Genomic DNA, 15,326 nt, shown 5'->3' with positions numbered 1-15,326 from the left:
GGCAGTTCAGAGAAGGTTCACTCGACTGATACCTGGGATGGGGTGGGGGGGTGGTGGTTATCTTATGAAGATAGGTTGGACAGGTTGGACCTGTATCCATTGGAGTTTAGAAGAATGAGAGGTGATCTTATTGAAACATATAAGATCCTGAGGGGACTTGACAGGGTGGATGCTGAAAGGATGTTTCCTCTTGTAGGGGAGAAGAACTAGGGGACACAGTTTAAAAGTCAGGGGTCGCCCATTTAAGGTGGAGATGAGGAGAAAGTTTTTCTCTCAGAGGGTCATGAGTCTTTGGGACTCTCTTCCCCAGAGAACTGTGGAGGCAGGGTCATTGAATATTTTTAAGGCAGAGATAGATAAATTCTTGATGAACAAAGGAGTTGAAGGGTATTGGGGGTAGGCAGGAAAGTGGAGTTGAGGCCACAATCAGATCAGCCATGAGGGGGGAGGCATTGAATAAAGGGGCTATTGGCATGTTTCTGATCCCCCACCATCTTGAGTGGCCTGAAATCAGGTGTGAGAAGGACACCCACCCCAGAGGAGCTGGCGGCCTAATTTAATCAGCAAAGTCGCAGCCTGATGATGTCACTGGGATGTGGGTGCCTGATTGCAAACTTGCCCGATTCCCTCTCACCCCAATACTGACTAATCTCATCCAGAGCTGAGTTCCAGGGGATGGCCTCAACATCCCCCAACCCAATTTCAAGTGCCTCCCACTAGTGGTGTTGCCATTCCTGTCAGCTTTGGGCAGGACTCAGTGTCAAAACTTTCAAATGAAGCTCAGGGATTCAAGTCCCTCGTACCTCACACTTTGTGGGGAGGGACTTCAATGAAAAGGGCGGGGAGGGGAGACCTATAATGGGCGGCTAATTCAATTTTGCACATTTCACACTATCGCTCAAAGTTAGAATTATCCCAGTTTGACCAAAGTTACGGGCAGTGTTTTTTCTTGCTATGAACTGATTAACTAGAGGTCCATTCGGAACTAGGCCGAGAATGCCCAACTCAATTAAATAGGTTAGGGAGGAGCGGGGGGTCACAACTTTAGGCCGTGTAAGGCCACATCTAGGTTAGATGCCAGGAAGTGGTTATTTTCCCAAACAATAGTGAATCTCTGGAACGGTCATGAAGCGGACGTCGATTGGCTGAATTCCTTCAAGCGAGAGCTGGTCCTGTTTCTGGCTGTGGCAGAGATCACCTGTTACTGCAAGGAATTTTTAGGGCCATTGTGATCCTCCTGATCTACTTTCAGTCGCCTGGGAGCCGGTGAGGAATTTCTCAGACATTTCCGCTGCCACCTGTTCTGCCATTCAGTTAGATCCTGCCTAATCTGTATCTTAACTCCATCTACTCACCATAATATCCTTGCCTAACATTAGCCTCCTCCTCCATACACCCTTACAGCATTGCCACTGAGATGTATCACACCCTGCTCCTGCTGTAACTCACGAGCCGTCGTGGGAGCTGGACACTGCGTGCTTACCTTATATAAGTGAGAGCATTGCCCTCGGGGAAGTTGTATGGGTGCCGCTTGCGGAAGACATGCCCCACACGACTGCACGGGACAATCTCCAAACTTCCTCCACACATCCAGACACGGAAAGACAGCTCTGGAAGTGAGCACAGGAGTTGCTAGATGAAGAGAGCCCAAGGTCCGAATTTACCTTCCACCATCCTGGTAGTCACATGTTACAATGATTAATGGAGTTATTGACTGATCACTGTAATCAATCTCTATTAATGAGTCTATACCAGACCCAGACATGAGGGGAGGAAAACCCAATGCTGGAGAGCTTTGGGAACCAGAGGACCAAATCACCTGTTCCATTGATTGACTGAAATAACACCACCTCACACACTCCATCCTCCCCACTCACCACCACTCCCTTCAAACACAGACCATGTCCTCTACTGGTTCTGGACTTATCATAGTTGACATTATCTAATTCCATTAAATGGCACTGAAAGAACAACATGTCACAGAACAGACTGCATCAGTGGGCTGCCTCGGAAGCTGCAAATCCTTTGTGGAATATTTCTTTCCTTGCAGATATTTATCTGTCCCCACAATCAACTGCAAACCAAGGGGATGCGCTAACTATGAATAACAACAACTTGCATTTTTATAGTGCCTTTCACGTGGTGAAATGTCCCAGGGTGTTTCGCAGGAATTATTCTCAAACAAAATGTGGCTCAGGGCCACATAAGGAATTTTAAAGGAGGGGAGAGAGGCATAGAGTTTTAGGAAAGGAATTCCAGAGCTTAAGGCCTAGGCAGCTGGATGCACGACCGCCAATAGTGGAGCGATGGGCAAGAGGCTACAACTGGAGGAGTGCACCGTCCCATTCCCCTATCACCCCTGTGCTCGCTGACCTACATTGTCTCCCAGTCGAGCAATGTCTTGATTTCAAAATCTCATCCTTGTTTCCAAATCCCTCCATGGCCTCGCCCTCCCTATCTCTGTAATCTCCTCCAGCCCCACAACCCTCCGCAATATCTGTGCTCCTCCCACTCTGACCTCTTGAGCATCCCCAGTTTTAATTGCTCCACCATTGGTGACCGCGCCTTCAGTTGCCTCGGCCCTAAGCACTGGAATACCCTCTCTACACCTCTCTGCCTCTCTACCTCGCTTTCCCCCTTTAAGACTCTCCTTAAAACCCTACCTCTTTGACCAAGCTTTTGGTCATCTGACCTGATCTCTCCTTACATGCCTCAGTGTTGTACTTTGTTTTATAATGCTCCGGTGAAGCATCTTGGGACATTTAATTACGTTAAAGATGCTAAATAAATATAAGTTGCTGTTGTTATTGTTGCAAATATCTTGGAGGGAAGTGAGGCTGGAGGAGATTATAGATAGGGAGGGGCGAGGCCATAGAGGGATTTGAACATAAGGTTGAGGAATTTTAGACTGAAGCGTTAGCATCAAGTACTGCCAGACAAGAAGTGACACAGCCAGTTGCAGACGAAAGCTCCCTCTGGACTGCTCCAAGCTCAGAACATTCTCTCCCCTCACCCCATCATCAGCCTCGGCCCTTGACTACCAAACTGTGGACAATATTATGGCTTTAACAGCTATTGGGAACCCAAGTTGATCTTCCGATCAGGATTCTGACTAGACTTATTATACCTCTCCCAGCTCCAAGTGTTAGCAGTGGCTGAGTGGTACCACTTGCACTTGAGCCCAATAATCTAGGCTGATCCTCCAGTGCAGTACTGAGGGAGTGTTGCACTGTCGGAGGTCTCACCCTTTGGATGAGATGTTAATTGCCCGCCCTCTCAGATGGACGTAAAATATCCCATTGCACTGTTCGAAGAAGAGCAGGGGAATTCAACTAACTAGTAAATGGCAATAGCAAGTTAACATATTGGGACGTAACATAATCAACTTTCAAAATGTATCTGCAATCAGATATCACACGCTAACCAACACCGACAATAATAAATATAAAAACTCACCAAAATTCTCACCACCCCAAATGTCCATCTGCGTGTCATATTTGCCAAGGTAGTTGAACCAAGATTTACTCGTGACAAAGATCCCTCCGGCAATAACGGGGGTCCTACAGAAATAAAGCATAGGTGTCAGTCGTGGGTTCAAGTCCCACTCCGGAGCCTTGAGCACCAAATCTAGGCTGACACTCCCAGTGCAGAACTGAGGGAGTGCTGCACTGTCACAGGTGCCATCAAACCCTGGCTGCCCTCTCAGGTGGACATAAACGGTCCCATGGCATTCCCGTTCCCCACCCGCACGGGGAATGCTCACGGAAGTCAGCAATTTTTACACAAACATGCTAATATACAGTCAAGTGTTTGAAACTGATTTTTTTCTTGTTTTACAGATTTGTGATAGGTTGGTTAGTCTAGCTGTACCAGGTAGAATTTACTACCCACACAGCTCCAATACTTATCAAGAGTCTACACTGATAGAACTAACAAATCTCTTCATAAATGCTGCTCAACCTGGTCAGTCTTTCCAGAATTTTCTTGTTTTGTTCTTTAACTTCAGATTTCCTGCATCTGCGAATTTGTAATTTTTTAAAAAATGTTTATTTAATAAGGAGCTGAGGTACAAAAACCAGCTCTGTAGCAGCAACACTGTGGATCCCAGTCCAGGCTCTGTTTAGATTTAGTGTGTTAAAAGTTCAGAACACAGTATCTGCATGACCCTCCCAGATTGGATTACAGCCCTCATGTCACTCTGACTCAGAGAGATCACAGGAGTGAAATAAGTTCATAATGGAAGTTGCATCACCCTAAATAACCAAATCTTCCTTTAGTCAACTGGAATGACAAGAGTGTTGTTCCGTGGAGGGCAGGTAAGAAATGTGGGCTGTTGGCAGGGTTGCTGGTGTCCACAGAGCCAAAACCCAGCATTAGGCAGAATGATCAGGAGGATTCCAGAGCAAGCCTTGGGTTTCAGAGCATGCCCCAGGTTCCAGAACTGGCCCATATTCCAGGACCACCCCCGGGTTCCAGCACCAGCCTGGTGTTCCAGTGCAAACCCCGGGTTCCAGAACACCCCACCCCCACCCCAGGTTCCAGAACATGCCACGGATTCCAGAGCGAGCCCTGGTTTCCAGAACAAGCCCGGGTTTCAGAGCCAGACCCAGGTTCCAGTGCAGACCCTGGGTTCCAGAGCAAGCCTGGGTTCCAGAACACACCCCCAGCTACCAGAACGCGCCCCCACTTCCAGAGCAAGACCCAGGTTCCAGAACTGGTCCATGTTTCAGAAGCAGCCCCGGGTATCAGTCACCTGGGGTAATTTTAACGTTTGTTAATGGTGTAAAATGGGTGATATCGAATCACACCTGATTTCTCCTTTCAGTTGACGTCAACGGAAGATAAATTGAGCGAAGTGTATAAGTTGCGGCCAATTTGATGTTGCCTGGTTTGAACCATCGGCCACTGTTAAAATTACCCACACTGTGTGCCAACCAAAAACAAGAGAACTGATTCCAGTCCATGACATTCATTTGAGGAACTGAAATCAGAAGTGAACAACATTGGACCTCACTTTCCTGACTCTCCCACCCAGTGCTTACCGTATGGATTTAATCGGGTCCGACCTCACCATCTTCTGTTCAATGGGTATCTGCTCCCATTTGAAATGCAAACTCCAGTCAAACCCTACGGAAAGCGAGGGAAAAACAGCAAGATGAACAGAGGGAAACCAGGCCGAGAGACTGCAAGAATTGTGCTGGGGTTACATCACAAGATAAATGCAGATGATGGAGGCCAGTCAACCCAGCTCTTAGCTCAATCGCCCAGAACCTTACTTGGCCCACTTCATGTCATTTTTTAAATTCATTGATGACATGTAAGCGTGGCTGGCAACGCCATCATGTGTTGCCCATCCACACCCATAGCGCTGTTAGGAAGGGAGTTCCAGGATCTTGACCCAGCAACAGTGAAGGAACAGCGATATAGTTCCAAGTCAGGATGGTGTGTGACTTGGAGGGAAACTTGCAGGTGGTGGCGTTCCCTTGTGCCTGCTGCCCTTGTCCTTCTAGGTGGTTATGAGTGTATACCTCGAATTAATCTAAGGTTTTCCCCTCCTCCAGGAGGCAATCACAAGACCCAGAATTACTCTTTCAACTCAAAGCACCTGACGTCACCAGGGAAATCGAGAGCCACATGTGTCCGGTCAAGTTCTCAACTGCAAGGAACTGAAATGCAGAGACAATTTCCTGGTTAAATATGGCAAATACTCAAATTGCCTTATGGTTCACGGTGGTCTGTATTGTTTCTAAAAGATAACAAAAAACACAGCAGTTCCCACATGTGGAGGAATGCGACAGTCCCCTTGCTTCATGTATTCAGTACAGTGGTGCTGCCTTTCCATTGAAGCATTAATCCAACATCAAGTCTAACCAGTTTAGCTGAATGTAAAAATAGATTCATTGCAGTTTAGATGCAGAGATAGGAACAGAGGAACAGGAGCCTCTCATGCCTGTTCTGCTATGCTATTGGATCATGGCTGATCTGTATCATAACTCTATCTACCCGCCTTGGTTCTGTAGCCCTTAATACACCTGCATCTATCAACCTCAGTTTTGAAATTTTCAACTGACCCCAGTAACAGCAACTCCTTGGGGGAGAGAATTCCAGATTTCTACTACTTTTTGTGTGAAGAAGTGCTTCCTGACATCACCCCTGAACGGCTTAGTTCTCATTTTAAGGTTATGCCCCTTGTTCTGGACTCCGCCCACCACAGGAAATGGTTTCTCTCTATCTACCCAATTGAATCCTTTAATCATCTTAAACACTTCAATGAGATCACTCCCTAAATGTAGCTTGGTCCTCACACTCACTGCATCAGACTGCACCCTGGTGTGCAGTGAAGTTTGAAACACTTATCATTAGATTGCTAACTTTTCCAAACTTTCACATTTTAAATTCTTTTCAGTGGTAGCAGAACCTTCTCCTCTAACATTTAAATTTAACCAGTCTTCCAAAGTCAGTGAGTGCAGCATCCAAGGAATGTAACTCCTTAATTCAAAAAGGGAGGGAGACAGAAAACAGGAAACTACAGGCCAGTTAGCTTAACATCTGTCTTAGGGAAAATGTTACAAGCTATTCTTAAAGACGTTATAGCAGGGCATTTCGAAAAATTCAAGGTAATCAGGTAGAGTCAACATGGTTTTTTGAAAGGGAAATCATCTTTAATCAATTTACTGGAGATCTTTGACGAAGTAACATGTGCTGTGGATAAAGGGGAACGGGTGGATGTTTAGTTTAGTGATACAGCACTGAAACAGGGCCTTCGGGTCTGTGCCGACCATCAACCACCCATTTATACTAATCCTACACTAATCCCATATTCCTACCACATCCCCACCTGTCCCTACCACCTACCTATACTAGTGACAATTTATAATGGCCAATTTACCTACCAACCTGCAAGTCTTTTGGCTTGTGGGAGGAAACTGGAGCACCCGGAGAAAACCCACGCAGACACAGGGAGAACTTGCAAACTCCACACAGGCAGTACCCAGAATTGAACCCGGGTCGCTGGAGCTGTGAGGTTGCGGTAAGAGCTGCTCAGCTAGATCCACTCCCCTGCCCTTTCCCCATAGCCCTGACAACTTTCCAATTCCCTTTTGAAAGCCAGGATTCCTCTTACACGCTTTTTGTAAAACAATGACAGTCCAAAGATATTGTGTACCTACCTCCTCTCAGATCAGCTGACGCAGCCAGATAAGCAAAGTTGTCCAGGCTTATGACGTCGATGATGGGACTCGCCACACGAGTGTAATCCTAGAGGGGCGGGAAGAGAAGATGGGCTCAATCAGCATCGAGGAACTACGTTCAGGTAACAGGGAAAAGGAAAATATTTACAGGGTCCCTCCGATGCCAGAGGGCACATGCACTGGTAGAGCACTTCAACGCACCCTCATGATGACCCAAAGCTCTTTACAATCTATGGATTCATTTTTGAAGCAAAGTTACTTCTGTGTAGGCTGATATCATAGCCAATCTGTGCAGAGCAAGCTCCCACAGGTGAGAACTGAAGGAATGATTAGATAATCTGTGCTGGTTGAGGGAGAAATGTTGGCCAAGAAAGCAGGAGAACTTCCTGCTCTTCCTGCAATAATGCCTTGGGATCTTTTAGGTCTACCTGAGCAGGCAGACAGAGCACACTGTCTCAGTACTGCACTGTAGTTGTCGTGGCTCAGTTGATAGCACTCTTCCCTCAGTCAGAAGATCGTGGGTTCAAGCCCCATTGTAGAGACTTGAATGCATAATCCAAGTTGGCAGGACTGAGGGAGCACTGCACTGTCAGAGGTGCCGTCTTTCAGGTGAGATGTTAAACCGAGGCCCTATCTGTCCTCTCCAGTGGACTAAAAGATCCCAAGGCAGCATTTCAAAAAATCAAACTGAGATGGCAGTTCTTACTCACGAGGATGTCAGTGATATGGAACAGGAAAAACATGTCCCATTAATGGAGTAGTGACGCTCTATGAAACTGGGAAGAGGCAAACTGTTTGGGACAGATCAGTGCCTGCCTCCAAAACCCACGTCCTTCACCACCTGGAAGGACAAGGGCAGCAGATGCATGAGAACACCACCATCTGCAAGTTCTCCTCCAAGACACAAACCATCCTGGCTTGGAAATATATCGTCGTTCCTTCACTGTCGCTGGGTCAGAATCCTGGAATCCCTTCCTAACAGCACTGTGGGTGTACCTACCTCACACGGACTGCACTGGCTCAAGAAGGCAGCTTCTCAAGGGCAATTAGGGATGAGTAATAAATGCTGGCTGAGCCAGAGAATGGTTTATTCCCCATCACTGATAGTCCTCACCTTGACAAGCCCATATGTGTTTACCCTTTGACCCCAGCCCCTCTGGCCCCGCTCTTGAACTGCCCCTGCCATTTCAGTACAGAACACCTTCCAGACACTCACCTCATTAACCCTTTGCAAGAGCGGTTGTAGCCAGTCCTTGTTTACCTCGCAGTGACTATCGAGGAAGGTTAGGACCTCTGCAGTAGCAGCATCAGCTCCTTTCACCCTCGAGCGGATTAGCCCTGCAGTCAGAGAAGCATTTTACACTAAAACAATAACAAAAACCTGCATTTATACAGCATCTTTAACATCACAGGAGTGCTATCAGATAGAATTTGACACCGAGCTATATAAAGAGATATTAGAACATGTCACCAAAAACTTGGTCAAAGAGGTAGGTATTAAGGACCTTCTTAAAGGAGGCGAGAGAGGCGGAGAGATTTAGGGAGGGCATTCCAGAGCTTAGGGTCCAGGCAGCTGGAGACACAGCCGCCAATGGTGAGAATCAGGGATGCTCAAGAGGGCAGAATTGGAGGACCGCAGAGATCTCAGAGGGTTATAGGGTGGAGGAGATTACAGAGATAGGGACGAACGAGGCCATGGAGGGCCTCACAGAGGCTTTCCTGTTGAACGGTCCCATTAATCCACCAGTAATTCAGACGCAATCCCTTGGCAAAGAAATGGCTTCAGCCCCTTGACGCAATGTCTTTCTGTGCCCATGGTACTGGGGGAATTGAGGTCTGATTCTTGACAATGCCAGTTGTTCTGATCTTGGCATTTGGCCATGCAAGGTCCCGGGACATCATCACCCATACTGCAGCCTATAAGCAAATCATTCCATCTCTAGTTCTAAAGTATTAGAAGAAACTGTTTACTCCAGTCCCTAAGCAGGGGTCTTTGAAAAGCTACTATTCAAGGAGTAGGGAAAACCGCATGGAATGTGATCCAGGACTAGTTACTACATAGATCATTAAAATGTCATGAACAGGTACAGAGAATAATCAAAAAGGCTAACGGAATTCTGACCTTTATACCTACAGTTCTAGAATACAAGGTAGATGTTATGCTTCAGATATACAAAGCCCTGGCCAGACCACACCTGGAGTACTGTGAGCAGTTCTAGACACAACACTTTAGGAAGGATATATTGGCCTTGGAGGGAGTGCAATGTAGATTTACCAGAACGATACCTGGACTCCAAGGGTCAAATTACAAGGAGAGATTACAATATTTTACTGCTGGAATTCAGAAGGCTGAGGGATGATTTGACTGAAGTTCAAGATATTAAGGAGAACAGATATGGTCAATTGGGAGAAACCATTTCCACTGGAGTCCAGGACTAGGGGGCATAGTCTAAAAATTAGAGCCAGGACTTTCAGGAGTGAAATTAGGAAACACTTCTTCACACAAAGGGTGGTAGAAGTTTGGAACTCTCTTCCGCAAATAGCAATTGTTGCTGGATCAATTGTTAAATGTTAAAATCTGTGATTGATAGATTTTTGTTACCCAAAGGTATTAAGGAATATGGGACAAAGTTGGATAAATGGAGTTAGATAGCAGATCAGCCATGATCTCACTGAATGACAGGGCAGCCTCAAGGGGCTGAAAGGACTCCTCCTCTTCCTGTGTTTCGAGCAGGAAGTGATGGAGTGAATTCCCGTTCCCTCAGCCGAAGGAAATGTGCAACCTGGGCGAAACTGCGGCGAAGGAGTGTCAAGGAAGGGGAGGAGTGGGGAGAAGACAGATGGGAGGATCGATTTTCACCTCCTGGTGTTAATGGGGTAGCAACACCTCAAAATGGGGTCAGTATCCTTAGCTCACCCACAGTTACCCCTAACACTCGGGCTGGCACCAGATTGAAAGAGTCAGGTGATCAAAGTGCCTGCCTACTTCAGGCAATGGCCCCTTCTAATTTGAAAATCAGGACCCTAGGACATAACTAGGACCAAAGTTTCTATTTGAGGTGGGAACTGGTTGCAGCCTGTTCCGCGCTCACTCCGAGCAGTCCCACAGGGAATAGAAACCAAGAACTAAAAGTAAGTGTTGAGTCAGCCTGGATTATGTGCTCAAGTCTCTAGAGTGGGACATGAACCCACAATCTCGTGACTCAGAGGAACAGAAGGAGCCCATTCAGCCCCTCGAGCCTGTTCTCTTCCTCAATTCGATCATGGCTGATCTGTACCTTAACTTAATACCCTTACCTAACAAAAATTGATCAGTCTCAGTTTTCAAACCTTCAACTGACCCACCCCCCCCCAGCTCAAGTTTTTTGGGGGGAATTAAAAAGTGCTGGAAATACTCAGCAGGTCTGGCAGCATCTGTGGAGAGAGAAACAGAGTTAACGTTTCAGACTTCCACTACCCTTTGTGTGAAGAAGTGCTTCCTGACGTCACCTCTGAATAGCCCAGCTCTCATTTTAAGGTTATGCCCCCTTGTTCTGGACCTCTCCCCCCATCAGAGGAAATAGTTTCTCTCTATCTACCCTATCAACTCCGGTAATCAAACACCTCAATTAGATCACCCCTTAATCTTTATATTTAAGGGAATACAAGTCTGGTATCCGTAACCAGTCCTCATAATTTAACCCTTTAAGCCTCAGTGTTATATCCTTCCTGAGTGCGTTGCCCAGAACTGAACACGGTTACTCCAGATGGGGTCTAACCAGAGCTCTGTACAGCTGCGACATCATTTCCATCCCTTTCTATTCCAGACCCTTTGAGATAAAGGTCAACATTCCCCGTTAGCCTTTTTCACTATTTTATGCACCTATCCATGCGACTTCTGTACATGGACCCCTAAATCTCTCTTCTCATTCCCAGTCCCTAGCACCTTGCCAGCTAGAAAATAATCCATCTTGCTTAGGTTCAAAGTGGATGACCTCACTGTTCCCCATATTGAACTCCATCTGCCACATTCACTTAATCCATCAATGTCCCTTTGTAACTTCCTGCTCCCAGCTACACTATTTACTGTGCCACCTAACCTAGCGTTGTCAGCAAACTTAGATATACAGCCCTCTATTCCTTCATCCAAGTTATTTATAAATATAGTGAAAGGCGGATCCCCACGGGACATCATGTCAATACAGACCCATTATCCCCACTCTGTCTCCAATCTCCCAACCAGTAGGATGCCTCCAATTCCATATGCTCTCATGACTCAGAACTGAGAGTGCTACCATTGAGCCATTGATAACAGAAGACGACATGGGGACCATATCTGAACCAATTTCCCATGTGACTAATTCCATCATAAGCTTTTGACGGAACGAGGAGAATGGGGAGAAAACCTCTTCGATCCTGACTTACCTTCCCGCCTCATGTTCCTCAAGCACTTGACTTTAGGAATCTTGGTTAAGAGCTCGCAGTCCTCGGCTGAAAGGAAAACAAGAGCTGATTAATGTTTGAGGGATGAACTGTTTAATTCAGGAACATGCATGTGGCTGTCTAGTTTTTAGCACTGGCTGTTATTCACTCCCACTGCCTCTTATACATTCATACAGGTATTTATGAGGAACTAAAAATGTTAGCAGTATTGTGTCTCCACCTCTCTTTCCTCCTTTAAGATGCTCCATAGAATTTAACTCTTAGACAAAGCTTTCGGTCACCTGTTCTAATGTGTCCTTATGTGGCTTGGTGTCAAATTTGGTATATTATGATGCTCCCCGTGAAGCACCTTGGGTCATTTTACTACTTTAAAGGCACTAACAACAACAACTTGTATTTATATAGCACCTTGAAAGTAATAAAATGTCCTAAGGAGTATTATCAAACAAACGTTGGCACCAAGCACCGTAAGGACATATTTGAGCAGGTGACTAGTCAAAAAGGTATGTTGTAAGGAGCGTCATAAAGGAGGTAAAGACTCAGAGAGGTTCAGGGAAGGAATTCCAGAGCTAAGGGCTCAGGCAGCTAATGGTATGGCCGTCAAAGGCACAGCAATTAAAATCAGGGATGCTCAAGAGGCCAGAATTAGAGGAGCGCAGATATCTTGGAGGGTTGTGGGCCTGGAGGGGATTACAGAGATAGGGAGGGGCGAGGCCATGGAGGGATTTGAAAACAAGGATTTTAAAATCAAGGTGTCGCTTAACCAGGTGCCAATTTAGCAGAGAAAGCAGGGTGATAGGTGAACAGGGCTTGGTTCGAGTTAGGACACGGGCAGCAGAATTTTGGATCACTGCAAGCTGACAAAGGGTAGAAAGTGGGAGGCTGGCCAGGAATGCATTGGAATAGTCAAGTCTAGAGGTAACAAAGGTTGATTGAGAGTTTCAGCAACAGATGGGCTTCAACAGAGGCAGAGGCAGGCAATGTTATGGAGGTGGAAATAGGCGGTCTTAATGATGGCAGGAATATGTGGCCAGCAGCTCATCCCAGGCAAATATGACACCAAGATTGTGAAGAGACTGGTTCAGCCTCAGACATTTGCAGGGAGAGGGATGGAGTCAGTAGCTAGGGAACGGAGTTTGGAGCGGAGACCGAAGACAATGGCTTTGGTCATCCCAATATTTAATTGGAGGACGTTTCTGCTCATCCAGTACTGGATGTCAGATAAGCAGTCTGACAATTTAGCAACAGTGGAGGAGTCGAGAGAGGTGGTGGTGAGGTAGAGCTGGGTGTTGTCGGTGTACATGTGAAACGGATGATTTTGCTGAGGGGAAGCATGTTGATGAGAAATAGGAAATAAACTGTTGTTTGTCAACAAATTCTGTGAATCCTTGTGCTAATTTCAAAGACAATAGAGTAATGATGTGAAAACACTACAGACATTGCTCCAAGTCACAAGCAAGGCCTACAAATAGTCATTTCATTTTGCAGTTCTAATCATAGGATCACAGAATTGTTACAGCACAGAAGTAGGCTATTCAGCCCATCGTATCTGCACGGCTCTCCGAATGAGCAATTCACCTAGTGCCACTTGTTACGAGTGCTTCCATTTTTTTGTTAAGTTTTGAGAATTTGTGTTTTAAAACTGAAAAAGATTCCATAGATGCTGGAATTTGTGTGTGTTTTTTTAAAGGGAGGTCACTAGAAGGTTTTTGGACTGAGCTTGAAAACAAACAATTACTGGAAGGCACCTATCTGCAGATAACAACCAGCAGGGGTTGTTTTTGACTTGGGGAGATATTTACAAAGAAGTGACAGGTCAAAATATATAGAGGTCAGGAGGCTTTACTGCTGGAATGTTTTTGGTTTCACTTTGAATTGTTACAAAAGGCAGTTAGGGATGAACAGTGGTTTGAAAAAGACAGTTGGAGAAAATGTGCCAAGGATAACAAATTACCCCAACACAGTCTGTTCCAGCAGTTTGGAAAAAGCCTGCCAGTTTTCCATTTCTCGAGAAGCTGAGAAGCAAGTGTAAGAAGCAGACTAAACTGTTGCTGCATTTCTCCTGTAAGGCCTGTGTCTGAAACCTCTGTTGCTGAATTTCCTGGAAGCCTACTCAAACTGATCTTCAACATCACCTGAAAATAACTGTTCTGGGAAAATCCCAGTGACAGCCATCTATACGCATTTGGGACGCTAAACCAAAACAAAGGACATCTTTCCATATCTTCTCTTTCGTCTTCAAGAATTAGCAAGTATTTAACCCAAGTGTTTTTTTGTCTGTTTTTGTTTGTAATATAGCTCTAAAACATAAATCCTTTTATATTTCTGGTGTGTGTGTGTATGTGTGTGTTTGTGTGTGTGAGTGTGAGGGACTATGGTAAAAAGGGAACTTCAATATTTCAATCTGTGTGTTTATGATTTTTTTTAGATTGGAGATACAGCACTGAAACAGGCCCTTCGGCCCACCGAGTCTGTGCCGAACATCAACCACCCATTTATACTAATCCTACATTCCTACCAAACATCCCCACCTGTCCCTATATTTCCCTACCACCTACCTATACTAGTGACAATTTATAATGGCCAATTTACCTATCAACCTGCAAGTCTTTTGGCTTGTGGGAGGAAACCGGAGCACCCGGAGAAAACCCACGCAGACACAGGGAGAACTTGCAAACTCCACACAGGCAGTATGCTGTATGTCATTACTGTTTAAGACTTGTTTTATTATAAACTGATAATTTTGTTGTTTATTAAAGAAATCTGGTTGATGTGTTTTATTCTAGGACTAAAAATAGAGTCTATGATTGACCATTATTGGTAAGTGGGAAAAAAATTAAATATATGTTGTGACCCGTGGAGAAGTGGGACTAGAATAAACAGTGCGCTCCTCCCACCTCAGTCGCAACACACTCCCCCCGCCTTCTCCCCGTAACCCTACACATTCTTCCTTTTCAGACAACAGTCTAATTCCCTTTTGAATGCTTCGATTGAACTTTCTTCCACCACACTCTCAGGCAGTGCATTCCAGATCCTAACTACTCACTGCGTGGAAAAGTTTTCTTCATGTTGCCATTGCTTCTGTTGCCAATGACCTTAAATCTGTGCCCTATCCTTCTTGATCGTTTCATGAGTGGGAACAGTTTCTCCCTATATGCTCTGTCCAGGCCCCTCATGATTTTGAATACCTCTATCAAATCACCTCTCAGCCTTCTTTTCTCCAAGGAAAACAGTTCCAACTTCTCCAATCTATCTTCATATCTGAAATTCCTCAACCCTGGAACCATTCTCGTGAATCTTTTCTGTGCTCTCTCCAATGCCTTCACATCTTTCCTAAAGTGCAGCACCCAGAACTAGAGGCTGAATTAGTGTCCTATACCAGTTCAACATAACCTCCTTGCTCTTGTACTCTATGCCCCTAATAATAAAGCCCAGGATACTGTATGCTTTATTAACCGTGCTCTCAACCTGTCCTGCCACCTTCAATACTTATGCACATATACACCCAGCTCCCTCTGCTCCTGCAGCCCCTTTAGAGTTTAATGCTTAACTTATTCTAGGATTCGTTAAATTCCAACCTTGATCACTAAAGGAATAGATTTAGTAAGATTTTAAGCAACTCAGCACGCAGCAGATCTAGCTAACTTACAGACTCCACCTTGCAAACTGCCTTACTTGTCCAGTGGGAATCTGACCACCCATCCAAGTGCAAGT

At 45.5% G+C, this 15,326-nt stretch overlaps 1 protein-coding gene across 1 annotated transcript in view; it reads right to left on the bottom strand.

Annotated features, from left to right (window-relative positions):
* galnt16 (UDP-N-acetyl-alpha-D-galactosamine:polypeptide N-acetylgalactosaminyltransferase 16) overlaps positions 1-15,326 on the bottom strand; it is a 163,216-nt gene that overhangs the window by 70,978 nt on the left and 76,912 nt on the right. Inside the window, exons 5-10 of the mRNA XM_068039764.1 lie at positions 11,595-11,660; positions 8,407-8,528; positions 7,170-7,257; positions 5,043-5,127; positions 3,457-3,560; positions 1,484-1,610 (exon numbers count right to left, since the gene is read on the bottom strand). Of these exons, the coding sequence (XP_067895865.1) occupies positions 1,484-1,610; positions 3,457-3,560; positions 5,043-5,127; positions 7,170-7,257; positions 8,407-8,528; positions 11,595-11,660 (592 nt within the window). The remainder of the gene's footprint in view (positions 1-1,483; positions 1,611-3,456; positions 3,561-5,042; positions 5,128-7,169; positions 7,258-8,406; positions 8,529-11,594; positions 11,661-15,326) is intronic.

This window comes from Heterodontus francisci, chromosome 9, assembly GCF_036365525.1.
Source record: "Heterodontus francisci isolate sHetFra1 chromosome 9, sHetFra1.hap1, whole genome shotgun sequence".
NCBI classification, from domain to species: Eukaryota; Metazoa; Chordata; class Chondrichthyes; order Heterodontiformes; family Heterodontidae; genus Heterodontus; species Heterodontus francisci.
The sequence above is the reverse complement of the archived record's forward strand: the minus strand, read 5'-3'. Positions and strand labels throughout refer to the sequence as shown.